A 17,163-nucleotide genomic window follows, 5' to 3' on the forward strand; every position below is an offset into this window, starting at 1 on the left:
CAGGAATGCTAGCAAAAGGGCTAGGAAACAAAGAGGGTCCTTGGACTTGGGTTGGGAGAGAAAACCAGGAAACGGTGAGGGAGATGCAGATTGAATCTGCGGGGAAAGATGGAAGGAGGATGAAAAGTCCTAAACTGGCTATAGAACCCTCTCTGAGACTTGGCAGGGCCTAAGGTTGGTGAGCAGAAGGGACGATCATTTTCCAGTGATGCTGGTTGGGGAGAATATGGTCCCAACAACCCTGGCCCTGAAGCTGGGTGTGGTGCTGTTTGGAACAGGAGGCTAGCTTTGATCTCTTTGAGGTCTGTGCCTGCCCTCCTGGGGCCTGATGGAGAAGCTCCCGAACCCCGCCACCTGGGTGGCTTCACCACCAGGGATGCATCACCTTGTTGATCGCAATAGTAAACAGCGGCTCCTCCCCAGTGTCCGTGTCTTCTGGTTGCCGGTAACAGAAGAGGTTTGTGCCTTTCAAGACTCCATGCACTCGCACCCAGTCTTGCAGCTCCCCAGTTCGCTGCATAAATGACTCAAGGTTTCCTAGGGGAATCACACCCCCAACACCCTTCTTCCCAGCCCCCCACAGAGAAACTGCTCCTTTCTGCCCACCCTCCTGTCTGATCCTCCTCTCGTCTTGCCATGCCCCTCCTTCCTCCACCCAGATCTTGCTCTTTCAATAGTTATTTGATTCCTGGGTCATCTGGCTTTCCTCTGCCTTCTCCCTGTTCCCTTCCACTCCTCAGGGCCCCTCACCTGCACCCTGAGGATACCACTTGCAGTAGGCTGAGTCATGCAGAAAGGCTGAGCCACCAGACGGCAACACACACTACCATAAAGGGGCAGCCAGGCGGGGTTCTCCTCTGGGGGAGGAGGAAGTGCAGGGTGAGGGTGGGGAATGTGAAGGGGACCATCCAACGGCCCCTCTTCTCACCATCCAGCATCCCCCACATACACACATACTCACCATGACCGGCGAGGGTCAGGTCATGTGTGCGGAACCCATCTTGCACTGCTGCCAGGGTGAGTGTGGTATGAGCCAAGAGGTGGTAACGAGGACCACTGCAGGACAGAGAAGTGGGCAGCAGCCTAATGAGGGGCATGCTGGATGGCAGGAGCTATAAGCTGAGCAGGTCTGCCCCATTGTTCAGGCTGCCCCACAGAAAACTAGCTTGCCTCCCCCACAGGGGTTGGAACATTTACTGCACTCGTGCTAAGTGACGGGGCCTGTGCTTTGAATATGTTATCCCACTGTGTTCCCACAACAGCCCTGAGGCAGCTTGAGGCTTAAAGAGGTTAAGATATCTGCCCATAAATATAGCTTAGAGTTGGAATTTGAATCTATATCTGTCTCCAAAGTAAGCATTCTCCTCATTACCTGGAAGGTTTTCAAACTGCTGCTCAGAGACCCAGTGGTTCCACTAGGTGCCTCCAGGTTCCTGTAGGCAACACCACAGGACCCAGGCTACCCTGCTTCAACCAGGGGCACTCTGTTCTATCCTCATAAGATGTATTTGCTGCTGCCAAAAAGTGATGACCCCAGAGCCTAGCTCTTCCTGCATTCCTACTGGTCTTCTCAGTTGGCTCGGGGTACAAGCCCTGAGGTACAGGCCAGAGTGCCTCCCAGCTATGTGACCACTGCTTATTCATATCTGTCTGCATGTCCTGGCAGCAGTGCAAAATAAGTTCTGCATGCTCAACACAGCTCAGAGGTCACCTGTGGCCAGCTGAAGGCAGTGGGGGAATACAGGGCCTTACCCAACAGCTGGGGTGGGGAGCAAGATGGGACTGCTCCCTGAGCCCCCAGCTGTCTCCAGCGATGCCCGCACACGCCTCCCCGAGGAGCGGCCTAGCGAGCTGCTGAGTTTGGTGGCAAGCCTCTTGGGGGCTCCAGCCAGGGCCCCCTCCTCTTCCACGCAGGCCCCATACAGCTCCAGCCGCAGTTCAAAGTCTGGCCCTGCCTCAGCACTATAGGAATATGGGAGGAAGAGAGGACAGGAGGATGGTCTGGGGAAGTCCAGGGAGCGGCACTGTGGTGGAGGATGGATGTCATGCAAGTACAGGACAGCTCCACAGGGAAGGCCCATCTCCCTTCCTCCCTCTCCTCTCCCTCCCCTCCCCTGTGGCTACCTCATCCAAGGATTCGAGCAGAGTAGAGAAAGGTGGGAGCCATAGGGATAAGGTACTCATACTCACAAGAGCACGTTGTTCTGAAAGGAGATGTCTGTGAGGGTCCTGTCCACCAGGATCATCTCCGTGTCCTGAATGTGTTCCCCTATCTGCAGCAGCAAGAACACAGCCCAACGGTGCAGGTCTGGGGACAGAGAGCAAAACTGGCAAAGACGTGCCCCACAGGGACCTCCAATCTCAGGGTCACTCCCTTAAATTTGTCCCACATGTGTGGAACTCACCGCCTTTGTTCTTGAAATATTCTGTGTCCTTCCACATGAGTGGAATCCGGAGATCTAAGGGGCAGACGGGTAGGAATAGATGTTGAGATGGGGCAGGAGATCTTATCATTGGGCAAAGAATGCCAACAGCTGGGGTAGTTGTGCTTCTTACCAGAAATGCAGACCTGGCCACGGCATGGGGAGCGCTCAGCGGGCGGCCCACTGTCAGAAGGCCTGTGGGCAAATCACAACGTCCTAGCCTGGCCTCTTGACACTATTCCCCCTGGCTCTGGTTCCCAAGGGCTCTAGGACACCCCTGGCCCAGGACCCAGCTGCCAGGTACCAGCCAGGCTGACATGGCAGGGCTGAAGGACTGTTAGGGAGAGTTGTCAGTTGCACCCAGGAGGTTGCTGGGCTTGGGAATGTTAAAGGCTCTTAGCTCACACACACAGTACAAGCTCAGGCCACGCCCCGCACAAGCACCCTTCCTGACCACCTCCCCAGACTCCTGCCAGGGAGAAGTGGGGCTTGAGGACACAGGTGCCCACAGAGAGAGACTCCCTTTTAAGGACTCTTCCCCATTAAGCCCCAGGCTTGGAGGAGTTTGCAGGCTTTGTTTTTAATAACAAAGGAGGCTGCTTGTCTCCACCATCTCATCACTTCAATAAAGGAGGGTACTGGATCAGTCAGAAAATCAGGAACCCAAGTAGGGAAGATTTGTGTTCCGTTTACTGCAAATCTCTCTCCATCCTCCCCCCCAGCTTTGATTTCTCCTCTACCCTTCTGGCTAGATGGGCCGAACCTTCCCAGTGCCCCAAGTTCCCCCAGTCCCCCCACTGCAGGGGGCACATCCGGCCTTCCTCCCCTCCCCGCCCATCATTGGACTCACCGAGCATGTGTCCCTCTCCTAAGGTGATGGCCAGCTTATCCATACTAATTTATAATTCATTATAATGAAATTAGTGACTTAGCCTTAAACTAAATGATGTGGCATTGATGGCAATGTGTTTAGCTGCCAGGGACGTGGGGTGCACCTCAGATCACACTGTATGGGCTGTGTGGGGACTTGGGCAGGGCAGAGCCTGTCAATGGCTGCCTCTTAAGAGACAGCAAACTCACAGTAGAAGGTGTCCCCATGCCTGCTTGCTCTTCGTTTAACTTTATGGAGCAGCCTTCCCCTGGTGTCTTCATGGGTGAACTCTGGAGGCCTCCTGGCAACCTCTCCTTGTGTCAGCCTTCATGGATGAGCTGGGATGACACTATGTCGGTGAGGGGCCTGGACCTTCTCCCCACTCAGCCTTGTGGGATCAAGCAGGTTACTTTGCCAGAAGCCAGTTTTCCAAATGACCAGTTCACCAAAAATGGTCAGTTCTCAGAATGATCAATTTGCCAAATATTTTTTCCCACATTTTAGTTTTACCAGAGCATCGCCTCAACCATTTCACTACAGATTTGTCAGATCAGCAGAGTCTAATGCCAGTGTAGGTTGTGTTTCACATCCAAGAGTTGAGTCCTTTTAGTGCACAATCTAATTTATGTGAATGAGTAGGCTTTCCCTCAAAATTTTTTTTTATTATTATTTCTTTTCCCAATCCCTGACTCTAATGAGGCAAACCCCAGGTACAATGAACTATTGTCAGTTACAGTAAATTGGTCATTTAGCAAATTGGCCATTTGGTGAACCAGCTATGAGAAAATTAGCTTTCCAGAAGCCAGCCAGCCAGACTCATCAGATCACAGGCAGAGCTTAGCAAATTAGCACTTTTGCATTACTACTCCTCAGACTGCCAGCCTTTCACCAGATACACTGGCTTTCCTGAGCCAGTGTCTTGCAACTCACTAGCGCACCTCTGGGCAGCACACTGTGGTGGTAAAACACCAAGGTGTCTTCTAGGACCCTGGTAAGTCTTCAACAGGAAGTCATCTTCAGGGTGCTCCATACTCCATACTCCATAAACACACACACTGCGCCACTACTCCCATAAAGCCTCGCTTGCCCCTTGCTCACCGCCGGCCTGTCTTCCTCAGCACCTGCGCCTCCTTGCGCCGCTGCAGCTCGCCCATGTAGCTGAGGATGCGGCTGTTGCACACTAGCAGGCTCTTGGTGGCTTCCAGAGCCTGCTCTCGCTGGGAGCAGGCCGCCAGCAGCTTGCAGGCCCCTTCCCTCATCCGGATCTCATGGTCTAGCTTTCTTTGCAACTCTGTGTCCTAGCCGGAGTGGGGATAAGGATGAGAAGGAAATGTCAATTGGGGGACAGGTTGAAGCACCCTTCATTCCCAAGTGGACTGTGGTCCACAAGAAACTGACAAGAAACTTATGTTTCAGGCAACTAAAGGTCAAGGGTTGAGTCTCAACCTCAGCAGCCCAGAAATAACCAGAGAGACTTTGTTAAAATTTATACTCCCTCTGGGAGTATAAATTTTTTCAGCCTCTTTTGAGCGCAATTTGGAAAAATCTGTAAAAACTACAAATTCACATATCCTTTGATCCAGCTATCCAAAACCTAGGAGTTTATCCTACAGATATAGTTACACTTGTGGGCAGAGCCATATTCATTGCAGCATCATTTTAAAACACCAAGATTAAAAGTCCTTCAATAGGGCATTGGTTAAATAAGTTATAGCACATCTATACCATGAAATATGGACTATTGCAGACATTAAAGAGTAAGGTAGACATGTGTGCAAAAATGAAGCAATCTTCAAAATATATGAAGTGAGAAAAGAAAGAACAGTATTACAGCATGCTACCATTTGTACACTATATGTGTGTGTGTGTGTATATATATATATATATATATATATATGTATATGCATATACATATCGATAGACATGCATAAAATAGTAGTGGCTGTGGGGCTTGGAGCCAGGAATGGAAAATCAATTTATGATACTTTATATATACGCTCCTTTACTACTGTACTATTGGAAATTGTGTTACCTTTTAAAAAATTAAATCTTCTGAGTTAAAAAAAAATAATAAATCACGAGACCCCACCTCAGAGTAGCAGAATAAGAATCTCTACGAGTGGGGCATGTGCATTTTTTGGAAAATTACCCAAGTGACTCTGAGGTGCAGCCCAGGCTGAGAACTACCACCTAAAGGGAATGGCCACAGAGAGTAAAGGCCATCCTGGCTTACCCCAAAGACTCAAGTGATGAGAGAGGACGTTTAGCTGGCAAGAGGTCAGTGGAGAAGGAGCATACCGCCTACAGTGTTCATCCGTGCTGCACAGAAAGCAGTACACACCCCAAATTTGGGAACCTGCCATCTGCTGGCCCTCTGAGTCTGGGAGGTAAGGACAGAGGCAAGGAATGAGGATGGGAAAACAGGTGAAGCAAGTCAGGAGTGAGTAGGCAGTTAGCACAGTGCCCAATGCACAGCATATGGTATGCATGGGGGTGGGGTGCTTATTTTAATGATGCTACTTCAGCCCAGTAGCATTCCCCCAATAACATGGGAGCACCCCTGCGCTGTCCAAAGCTCCATCTTTGAAATCCAGCTGGGAGGTGAGAGATGCAGACATTAATGGCTGCTCCATAAGTGCCATGTCATGGCACAACCACGCTCACAGGAAACAGACCCTATTTGTTTCTGGCTGAGGTGATGGGGAAGGCTTCAGCGAAGAGGTGGAAAACTAACCCTATTACAGTGTACAAATCAGAAGGCAAGCCAAGTGGAGTCACAGGGTTGGAAGAGGAGGATGAATGTGACTGCACAAAACCAAAACCTGTCTTCGCCCTCACACCAGCTCTTTTCCACACTATGTGCCCTTGCTTCTTTCCTGATGACTCCAGCCTTCAAGTCTCCAAGACCTCAACACCCTAAATTCCTGCTTCCGGGAATTGCCGTGTCCAGCCTCCCTGCTGATTCTTCCCTCCCTACTTGAGCTGGGCCAGACTTTCATCACGTCTCACCTCACCTCATCACCCTCACTATCCACATTTCCCTTCCTGAACCTTCAGAAATAGGCCAACCGGGTACCTACGCCGCCTCCGCCAGGAAGCCCTCTCAGACTACACAGCTGCCCCCACCCCCACCATGACTGCCTGCACCAGGGTCCCACCTCTGCTACGGTTTGCTGCTTGCCAACCCCCATCCCATTCTGCATCTAGCTTCTACCACAAACACCCCCAAACAGGTGAGGGGGGTGGGGCCGAGCAGCGTCCGCAGGCCACCTCCTGACTAGCCTTTTGGTCCCGGCTCCAGCACTCACGAATTCTTCCCTAGCCCTGTCCATTGCACGTGCGGCGCAACGCAGGCACTGTCCCTGGTCCGGGGAGCCGCACAGCCCCGGTACACCGGGAGCCGCCCCGCCCGCAGCGAGGGCCGATGACATCATCTACCAACTGCCGACCGAGGGGCTCCGGGACGCAGGCGGTCCCTCAGTCCCTCCGTACGATTGGCCCGGTTAGGCTCCGGGTGGTGCTAACCACAGAGACCTAGTCGCGGAGGAACGGTACCTCAGGGAGCACCGGCCTCACCCTAGAAAGGGCTCCAGGCTCCGGAGCTGCCGGAGGCCAGGGGGCCCCTCCGGGTTGCAGTTGCCCTCCAAGATGACTCCTAGCCCGGGTGCATGCGGGAAGGGGATAGTGTATACATCGGAATAACTGGGGCTGCAGAGAAGTCGCTGTATCCAGCCTGGATGAGTCGGACTGGGGGTGCAGACACCCTGGCTACCACTCTCCCCCCATGCACTCGGGTCCGAATCCATTCTCCCACGGCCCTCGGTGGACAGTGCCATAGAAATCTCCCACCCTTTAGGCAGAGCATCTCGGGAATCCTGACGCAGGTTCTGGATCCCGGAGCTTCACCCCCATCTCCGTACCTCAGGTATAGCTCCATGTCGCCCCCCTCCCCACCCACACACCCTCTCTTCCCAAGCCAGCAGTACTTTCACCAGACTCCCCGGGAAAGAGCCCTAAGCTGGACTCCGCTCAGGGCCCAAGGGGCTGAAGGAGGATGAGTCATGGGCAGAAGCCCCAGCACACATTAGGCCCTCTCTGGACATCCTTTCCAGTTCCTCCCACTCCCTTCCATCTCTGACTTCCCTCTCTGCTTCTCATCACCTTATGTTCCCTTTAGAATCTCCACCAGGGCTAAATTCAAATCCTGGCTTAGGAATTTGACTAGCCATGAGAACTTAACCTCTGGAGCCTCTGTTTGTAAACTGGGGGTGGGAGGGCGTGGTAATTCCACCTCCTACTGTTTGAGGATTAAATGGGAAAGTCTAACCCCTACCTGGTCCCAGCACTCCCACCTTCCCTTTAATTGCAGCTTAAGTAGCCTCGTCCAGAAAGTCTTCTTGAATTTACACTTCCACGACTACCTCTCTTGCTAATCCCTGAAACATCAATGGGATGGGGGTTGGGGAACTGCTGAGCTTCCTGGAGAAAGAACACAGCACCCTCAACCAACCCAAAACTGAATGAGAGATGATCAAAGTGAAATCTAAGCCCCTCCTCTTCCCCAGAACTTGGGCAGAGCTCCTATGAAGAAAAATTACATGGGCGCTTCCCTGGTGGCGCAGTGGCTGGGAGTCTGCCTGCCGATGCAGGGGACACAGGTTCGTGCCCTGGTCCAGGAAGATCCCACATGCCGCGGAGCGGCTGGGCCCGTAAGCCATCGCCACTGAGCCCGTGCGTCCGGAGCCTGTGCTCTGCAATGGGAGAGGCCACAACAGTGAGAGGCCCGCGTACCACCAAAAAAAAAAAAAAAAAAAAAAAAAATTACATGGAGGGGGAGGCATGCAGAATTCGAACATTTAAATACCTAGACCAGCCATGGCCAATAAGATCTTCTGCAATGATGGAAATGTTCAGTAGCCATCTAGCACATGAAATGTGGCTAGAGTAATTAAGGAACTAAATGTTTTATTTTATTTCATTTTAATTAACTAAATTTTAAAGTTAATAGCCACATGTAACTAGTAACATGGACAGTGCAGAGGACTAGGGATGGCAAATAGGTTTTATCTCATATGCCAACACAGGACAATATGTAGTGTCAGAGTCCCAGTGGGATCCTTGGGCACCTTTCTCCATTTTAGAAAAAGATGATCCTCTCCAGGCAAACAAATTAGATAAAGGTGTCCTCTCCTCACACCACCTGAAACCAGACCAGGACTCCTGCCACTATGCAGTGCCCTTATGAAGGACACAGCCTGCATAATTTATGCCAAGGTTGAGCTGAGAAAGATTGTGAGGCCATGCGTGGATTTGTTGGTGAAGACTGCCATGATTGACTCGTAAAAAATCATGATCTAGGGAGTGGGGACCCGGTTGAGGGTACAAACACATGTGCAATAAATTCCCCTTCTGAGCTGGACTCTCTGCTGTCCTGCCTCTGACCTCCCTCAGCAGCAACCCCCTGCCTGGTTCAGGCAGTCACTTCCACAGCTTCCTCTCTCTTCCCCATCTCAGTAAATGACCACATCGCCCAGTTGCTTAGCCACACACCAGAGAATCATCCTGGAGCCCCCTCTTGGCTGCACCCACATGTCCAGTACGTCAGCAAGCCCTGTCAGATCTACCACCATCATCTGAAATCCACCCCCTTCTCCCTATCTCCACCATGAGCATTTAATCCATACCACCAGGTTCACTCCCCTAAGGCTATAATGACCTCCTAGCTGGTGGTCTTCTGCTATTCGTCTGGCCAACCCTTCTCCCTCCCAACCCCCACCCCTGCCTAGCCTATTCCTTTCAAACACAACAGCCATCATTTAAAAACATCAGATAAGTTGTTCCCCTGCTTAAAACCCTTCCAGGAGCCAACATCACACTTAGAGTAAGATCTAAATGCCTTGTCATGGACTACAAAGCCCTGCATAATCTGGCTTCCACCCATCAGCTCGACCCCAGCTATTATGTTCCAGCCCCACTGGCTCTCCCTCTTCCAAAAACATATCACCATCATCCTCATTTAAGAGCCTTTTGCCCTTACTATTCCCTCTGTCTGGAAAGCCCTTCCTCCCATCTTTACATATCTTCATATCCTTCTGGTCACAGCTCAAAGAGCTCACAGAGGCCTTCCCTGGCTCCTACATCTAATGCTGCCCCCCCTACCCGATTTTTATTACACCCCCCCGTTTTCATCATAATTTCACTGTGTGAGATTATTTGTTTGTATGCTTCTTGTCTGTTCCCCCAGTAGAATGGACCTTTCCTGTTTTGTTCACTGAGGTATCCCAAGATCTAGAAAGAAGCTGACATATAGTAGGTGTTCAATAAATGTGATTAAGAATAAATAAATGAGGGACATCCCCGGCAGTCCAGTGGTTAAGACTCTGCCTTAACCTCTGCAGGAGGTGTGGGTTCGATCCCTGGTCGGGGAACTAAGACCGCACATGCTGTGGGGTGCGGCCAAAAACTAAAAAAAAAAAGGACTTCCCAGTTGGCGCAGTAGTTACGAATCCGGCTGCCAATGCAGGGGACACGGGTTCAACCCTTGGTCTGGGAAGATCCCACATGCCGCAGAGCAACTAAGCCCGTGTGCCACAACTACTGAGCCTGCGCTCTGGAGCCTGCGTGTCACAGCTACTGAAGCCTGCGTGCCTAGAGCCCATGCTCCGCAACAAGAGAAGCCACAGCAATGAGAAAAGCCTGTGCGCTGCAATGATGAGTAACCCCCCGCTCGCCGCAACTAGAGAAAGCCAGTGAGCAGCAACAAAGACCCAATGCAGCCAAAAATTAATTAATTAACTAATTTTAAAAAAATAAAATAAGTCTATTTAAAAAAAAAAAGAATAAACATCTCCCTGCAATCTTCAGGGCCACAGAATCCTGCCCTAGAGTCCTCTTCCCCTTCTCTGCTAAGACCATCTCCTTCCTGCAAACCTCTCACGTTGAACTCCCCTCTTCTTCCCATACCTAAAAGGAGCCCTCAGCCCCAGAACACACATCCACACCAAACCACAGAGCTTCCAGAAATAGGTGTGAAGACCCTGTTGCCAACACAGTACTCTAATTGGCAGAACTGAACCTGGGTCCACACGGAGCACCCAACGAAGGGCTTACAGAACCACCTATCCCTCTCCCCACTTGGAGCAGACTCTGCTCTCCCCGCTCAGCCCCAGCAGGAAAGGGCAGAGCAGAGATGGGCTGGGATGCTGTGGAGGAGGTGCACTCCAGGGGTGGGGGCGTTACCTCCAGGCTGAGCGCCATCTGCCGGATGTAGAGCATATTCAGGTCCTCCAGGATGTGCAATCTGTCCTGCATCTCTGTGCCCCCCAGGTGCCCCTTCCCTTGTTGACCCCTCAGAAGGGTGGGGCGAGCAAGCACCACGCTGCCCCACAATTCCTCCCGCTGCTCCCCTGGTCTTGAAAGAGGTGGGCAGTTCTTGGACAGAGGGCAGAGGCAGCCCCTGTCCCTCTTGCGCTCCCGTTAGACCCCTCTGGCTGCTGTGACAAACTTTCCTTGCCTACCGCTGTTCCAGGGCCCTGATGGGAGCCAGGCATGGAGGGAAAGGAAAGCGAGGTGAGGATGAGCAGGGTCCCCGGAGAGGAGGCCAGCTGCAGAGGGGACTCTGGGCACAGAGTGTCCAGTCTTGCTTTGGTGGCAGCTGTTCTCCCAGCTGTGGAAGAAAAAGGCTCTTTCATTCCGACTCTGGCCCCTCCCCAGCCCCCGCCCACATCCCTGGCCTGGTGGACAGAGAATCTGTGTGCGGTAGGGTGTGAGGGGCAGGCACAACTGGAAGGGGGCAGGGAGGGGACACTTCATGCGGGTTCTACAGAGTCGTGGGGTTTGTCAGGAGGTTGCTTTCTGAAAGGGGTTCTGGCTTAGTTTGAGGAAGAAGGATAACGGTGAGGACCTTACTGAGTGAGCCCAGGGAGTGGGACAGAGGGGTAAATGCGGCTCAACCCCCAGGGCCACCTCTTCCAACTTGGGGCCCCCATCCAACCCGCCCCACCCTGGGTTCACGATTACCTCGCTTTTCCAGCAGAAGGGAGGAGACGGAGGGAGAAAGGCAGGGGTGTGCCTAGCTGCTGCTGCCCCCCGCTCCCCTCTGAGGGCCCCTTCCCTTCCAGACAGGAAACCAGCCCCGATTCCCAGCCAGCTGCAGCTTTGCCACCCCCCTCCACCCCAGGCCCACGGAGTCACATACCGCTCCGCCGGGTCCCAGCGGCTCCGCCCCGGCTCCTCCGCTACGGCCCCCAAAAGGCCGGGCTTATCCCGGGGGCGGCCCCAGCTCACAGGCCCCTCCTCCGGGTCCCTGGGCCTGCCCCTCACTCCCCCACACTGGCCCCACGCGGCGTTGCTTATGCTGGACCCGACAGAGGTCCTCTCCCCGAGGCCCACTAGCTTCAAATTCAGCGAAGGCCCGGGACACTGGGACACCGGTGTGAAAGAGCCTTTGTTCTGGGCAGGCTGTAGGGTAAAGTGCAGAAGCCCAGAAGCCAGGCCTGGAATCCCGGCAGGGAGGGGTGAGGAAGGCCCTCTCACTTAACCCTTTCCAGGCCAAGCAGGAAAGGAGAGCTGACCTTGGGGACAGCCTCTGCTGTAGCTACTCGCCCTCTCAGTCCTAGCTCAGCCCCACATCTTTCAGACCCTCCTGAGCCTCTTTAGGGAGTTCCAGGTAAGGCTCAGACCTGAGCAACGTGTAGAGTGGTGGGCCGAGGAGGCAATTGTACAGGCTGGACTCCTCTTAGGCCCCAGGAAAGGAGGCTGAAAGTTTGAGTGCGGGAAGTAATCCCAAATCTTTAATAAGGAACCCCCTCACTCCCGATTCTCCCAGCCACAGAGGAGCCGCTGGGGAGGGTTTCAGAGAAGGGGGCAGACCTGGCGGAGAAGTCAGGATTGATGATGGAGGCTGTCCCAGACGGTTGAGACAGGTTGTGGGTTGCGGCTGGAGCCCAGGGAAGGAGCGGGCGCCCAGGCCAGGAATCTGTTAGAGCCCGCCTGGTTGCACACCGCCCTTTGCTCCGGGATGCCGGGAAGGACCGGGGTAAGGCACATTTTGGGAATCGAGCCTAGGGCCCCTTAAATTGAAGCCAACCCGAGATTTTTCCAGGCGGAGGCAAATCATCCCAACTGGGCCAGGTAATGTCTGGGGCAGCACGGTGCGATTAACGTGCAGACGGTTCGCGCGGGTTTGCACCAGACCCGCGGCGTCTCCGCCCCTCGGCGCGCGCGGGCGGGGCGGGAGGCCCAGGCGGCCAGCAGCTCGGGGAGGGGAAGGCAGGGACGCGGGTCTCTCACCTCCGGTGGGTCGCAGAAGAGGCTGAGTCGGAAGCGGCCGCGTTTGAACTCCATCTCCAGGGCGGAGCCCCTGGCCACGGTGACCCGGCTCCGGTGGTTTCGGGAGAACATGCTGGCGGTCCCACGCCTTTGCCTGCCCTCTGCACTCCCCGCGCCGCCCGGCCCTGCCTTGTCTCGTAGGCTTCTGTCCCTCGACTACTGCCAGCTAGTCCGGCCGGGAATCTCCCACGGCCCGGTTCCCAAACTCCGCCCCCGGAGACGACACCTGGGCCGGGCAGGGCGCGGCACGCTCTCCCTCCACTTCAACCCCCCCGCCCCCGCCAAAGGTGCTGCCCGCCGGGCCAGTCCCGGGCCCCAAACAGGCCTGGCCCGACAGCCGGGGCACCCTACACGTCGCAAGCACTGAGGCGGCGCGTCGTCCCTTCCTGCCCGGGGAGCCAGCGCCTCACCTGGGCAAGGGGCAAGCCCAGAGAAGCTCCGCCCCCCTGCCGCCCCGACTCGGCTAGCCAGACTCCCTGCGCGCGGAAAATCCCGAGGCCCAGGGATCGCCGAGAGGCACACAGCCCGGCCTTGGGATGGCGCCCAATCTCACCTCTAAGCAGCATCTGAGGCGACTGTTTCAACTTCCTACAGTCCCAAATGTCCTTTCTTCGTCCCCCTACCCACTAAAGTTCCCCTCCGTCCCTAGTGGCCGCAATTCACGTGTCTGGTAACCCCGTTCTGTTACTTACTAACCATGGATCCTTGGCTCTGTCACTGAACTTTCTGAGCTTCAGTTTTCTTACTTGTGCAATGGGGATACAGTAATTACCTCCACTCCTCAGGTCGCTATGAGGATTACATATGAGAACGAGCGTAAAATGCCCAGCATAGTTCCTGGCACAAGACAAGCACCCCGTAAGTGCAGCTATGAAGAAAAACGACCAGGTGCAGCACCTTTGTGCCCTTGGATGGGGCACCAGCGACCTCAGCTCCCTGGACCCAGACTTTAAGTGCCTTAAGAGGGTGAGGATATCTGTGACCTCAAATGGGCTCTCAGTTCTTTTGCTGGGTGGCTGAGACAGGGTTAGGATTCACAGCTTCTGCAGAAAAGGGGGCCACCCCCAGCCTCCTGGGACAGAAGGAAATGGCAGAGGATTAGCTTGCTGACCACACGTGAGGAGTTTTCTGGGGACTTATGAACTTACTGGGGAGAATTCGAGAGAGAGTGGGGCTCCTTCACAGCCAGAGCCAGAGAAATACCAGCTTATAGCTTTAGAGAGGCCAGGTTAGAACTGCTCTGCTATGACAAATTACTCAACATTCTTTTAGAAAACCTGACTTAAAATTACTTTGGCAAAAGGGGAAATATATGGCTTAAGGAACAATAATATCCAGGGGTCAGGCTTTAGTTGTGGCTTGACCCAGGCATTCAGCGTCACAAGGATTTCATCCCTCTCCTTCATCTGGCTCTACTTTCCTCCATGTTAGCTTCACTCTCCACAGCATAGCAAGATTGTTGCCAAAAATTCTGGGTCTATAATATTTTCAGACTTAAATTCAGCAGAAAAGGGAGCATCTGTTTCCTGAAGCTCCTACACATGTCTGGGATTCACTATGGGCCATTTGGGACGATTTACCCATCTCAAACCAATCACGTAGGCAGAGGAGTTGCCAGACCTGAACCAATCACTGTGGCTAAGGAGGATTCTATTTGGCAGTTGGCCAGGCCTAGGTCACTTCCCACTCCTGGGAACCAAATGGAGCCCAGTGAGCTGGGAGAGAGATGGGGGAGGGAGATATGGTTTCTGAAAGACTGTTCCAGGTACTACTACCAGAAGGTGAGGGAATGGATGCTGGACAGGAAAAACAACAAACGTCCTTGACATACAAAAGTGTACATGGAGAAGGGAGTTCTGTCGTAGGAAAGAAAGATCAAAAGATTTTATAAATCTGTGGCCTCTGAGATAAACCTCAAAGAGGAGTGAGGGGAAAGGAAAGGCATTGTTTCTGAATTTCTTCAAATATCTATTGTCACTCCTCTAAACTGTAAGCTCCCCCAGGGAGGGAGAGTCTGTCTTGTCCACTGCTTTATGCTCAGTGCCTGGCACATAGAAAGTACTCAATAAACCATCACTTGAAGTAAGTGAACAAATGAGATGCCTAAAGAAAGCATACAGATTTGAGAGTGCTTGACTGGGATGAGCCATGCTGTTTGGACTAAAATTGTTCATTTCAAATGTTTGTCTTTTTAGCAGCAGAATGCTTTTTTCTCCAAATGAAATCTCACCTGGAACATGTGAAATATAATCAGAGCTGCTGTGATAGAAGCAGGGGCTGGAGCCCCACATCTTGTCCTCTCCAGAGGCCCTCAGCTGCACGCGGACACACACACACACACACACACACACACACACACACACACACACACACACCTGTGGGACATGGGACCTAAGGAAGGGTTTAAAAACCCCTGACAAGATCTGGAGGAATGGAGGGCATTTGGAAAGGAAGTAGGGCTCAAATCTTGCCAGAGAATTTGCACTCGATATGACTGAAGATTTTGGGAAAGGAGTGACACAACCAAAGTTATATTTTAGAGATCATAGTCTGGCATCCATTTGTGTAAATCATTTGGAGGAGGTTGTGACTGGAGTTTGGGAAGCCAGCTTACACTGTTCTCAACCAATGGTAGAGAAACAAGGGCCAAAGTTTCTGTGGGGTTATTATTTTTTAATTAAATTCTTATTTGAAAACACACATACAGTTTTTTAAAACAATCCTTATTCTACCACTTAAAAGATAATACAAAGTAAAGAATAAATGAACAAAAGCACACTTTCCCCACCATCAGAGAAAAACACTGAGACACAGCCTGGTGCCATGGCATGCTGATGCCTTATACTGGCTCGTGAGAGACAATTGCTGAATTTTCTGGAATTGTGCATTCCAGCTGTTAAACACAGCTTTAATTAATAATTGAATCATAAAAACTCACAACTAAATAAATTATATTAAAGCAAAGGTGATAAAACTCAAAATTCATCACTTCCTAATTATTTTACTGCATTTTCCCATTATCCCTTGAGGTTGTTTACATCTATAGTGTCCGTATGGTTGAAATGCTATGTCACGGTGTGCTACTACATGTCTTGCCAACTCTGTGCTCAGTAATGAAATTGGCCATGGTGGGAGTTTTACACAACAGAAATAGGCGAACACCGTAAACCAGGGCTATTTTTTTTCCCCTGGGGAGATTTCGTTAAATATTTACCCACATACCACTTGTTCACTGCATAATATTTCCCAATTTTTCCTTTTCTTACATCTGTATCTCCGTATCCCCAACTATGAAGTAGATATTTGGGAAGGGCTTATTAGCCACCCAGTATTCAAATTATCTTTCTATTTCTACACAGACCCCTACTGTGGACAACTCTGGCAGGCTGAGGCTCTACCCTCTTTATGGCAGCTGGAGAAGGACATTCATCCTCCCTCCCACTTCTTGACAGCCCAGGGGTAGGCAGTTGGCCTAAGCCAACCAACTGGAATGCTACCAACTGGACTTTGAATCTTGAAAGAGTGAAAACAAGACCCAGGGAGAATTCATGAGGAGTGGATGGCTCTACTAGCAGGGAAATCCTCATCAGCAGTTTCCTGTGGTGAGACTTTGGTGTGGCCTCAGCATAACCTCAGCCATATGCTTGGCCTCCCAAGGGTTCTCACCCCTTATCCAGGGAGAATACAAGATGAACCCGAAACATTCTGTAGTGCTGGGAAATAAAAAAGTGCTAAAGGAATGATGGAGATGTGTCAGAAGGACACAGAAGTCATCTTAAAGAAATGCCCACTGACCGAATCTTGGACAAATTTAAGCATCAAAATAAATAATAGATTACAACTCACTGAATGAAACAGGAATCTATACCGATACAAATAAATACATATGAAACTGAATGTAAGGAGAAAAGAAAGCTCCACTTCACCATAGAATGCCAACTAACACATGTAGATGGAATAACGGGAGTAGAATACCACTTGGCAATTAATAAGGTAGAACTGATTCATAAAATATTCATCAATGGCTATTATGCCTGGTGGGTGGAAGTTTGATATAGGGGACAGGATATCAGAGTAGTTTCAGAGTATTTCTCCAGAAAATACCCATTAACTGCAAAGTTGAAAATGGTGACTTTGTCTAGTGGTTAGGATTTGGCGCTTTCATTGCTGGGGCCTGAGTTTGATCCCTGGTTGGGGAACTAAGATCCTGAAAGCCACGCAACATGGCCAAATTAAAAAATTAGAAAACAAATTAGAAAAAAAGAAATGGTGACTTTACACTGGAGAAAACTACCAGACACCACCTTGAGCAGGTGATCAAGGTTAGCATCATCAGTGGTGGGATAAGCTGACGTCATGTGCCCCCTGATGTGATACACTGAGAAGAACACAGCATAATATTTTTTGAGTAGTACTCCTGCCAAGAATTTAAGAGTCTTGACTTGAAGAAAATCCAGATGGATCCAGGTTGACGGACATACTACAGAATCAAAGGCCTATACTTTTTAAAATTGTAAAGGTCACAAAGAATAGGGAAAG

The 17,163-nt window shown here is 51.6% G+C and overlaps 2 protein-coding genes across 4 annotated transcripts in view; one reads left to right on the forward strand and one right to left on the reverse strand.

The window, feature by feature from the left end:
• RTKN (rhotekin) overlaps positions 1-12,812 on the reverse strand; it is a 15,105-nt gene extending 2,293 nt beyond the window's left edge. Inside the window, exons 1-10 of one of the 3 annotated variants that reach the window (XM_007459408.1) lie at positions 11,314-11,531; positions 10,534-10,960; positions 4,393-4,592; positions 2,557-2,618; positions 2,406-2,459; positions 2,191-2,308; positions 1,753-1,962; positions 962-1,056; positions 751-857; positions 386-514 (exon numbers count right to left, since the gene is read on the reverse strand). In XM_007459408.1, coding sequence (XP_007459470.1) covers positions 386-514; positions 751-857; positions 962-1,056; positions 1,753-1,962; positions 2,191-2,308; positions 2,406-2,459; positions 2,557-2,618; positions 4,393-4,592; positions 10,534-10,605 — 1,047 coding nt within the window. In that variant the 5' untranslated portion in view covers positions 10,606-10,960; positions 11,314-11,531. Of the gene's footprint in view, positions 1-385; positions 515-750; positions 858-961; positions 1,057-1,752; positions 1,963-2,190; positions 2,309-2,405; positions 2,460-2,556; positions 2,619-4,392; positions 4,593-10,533; positions 10,961-11,313; positions 11,532-12,585 lie in introns of those variants that run through there. The other 2 variants (XM_007459407.1, XM_007459409.1) reach the window with 2 other exon arrangements.
• Positions 12,813-13,494: 682 nt separating this feature from the next.
• The window catches only part of INO80B (INO80 complex subunit B), a 12,126-nt gene continuing 8,457 nt past the window's right edge, over positions 13,495-17,163 (forward strand). Inside the window, exon 1 of the mRNA XM_007459410.1 lies at positions 13,495-13,590. Within this exon, the coding sequence (XP_007459472.1) occupies positions 13,495-13,590 (96 nt within the window). The remainder of the gene's footprint in view (positions 13,591-17,163) is intronic.

Source organism: Lipotes vexillifer, unplaced genomic scaffold, assembly GCF_000442215.2.
Source record: "Lipotes vexillifer unplaced genomic scaffold, Lipotes_vexillifer_v1.1 scaffold51, whole genome shotgun sequence".
Lineage (NCBI taxonomy): Eukaryota > Metazoa > Chordata > Mammalia > Artiodactyla > Lipotidae > Lipotes > Lipotes vexillifer.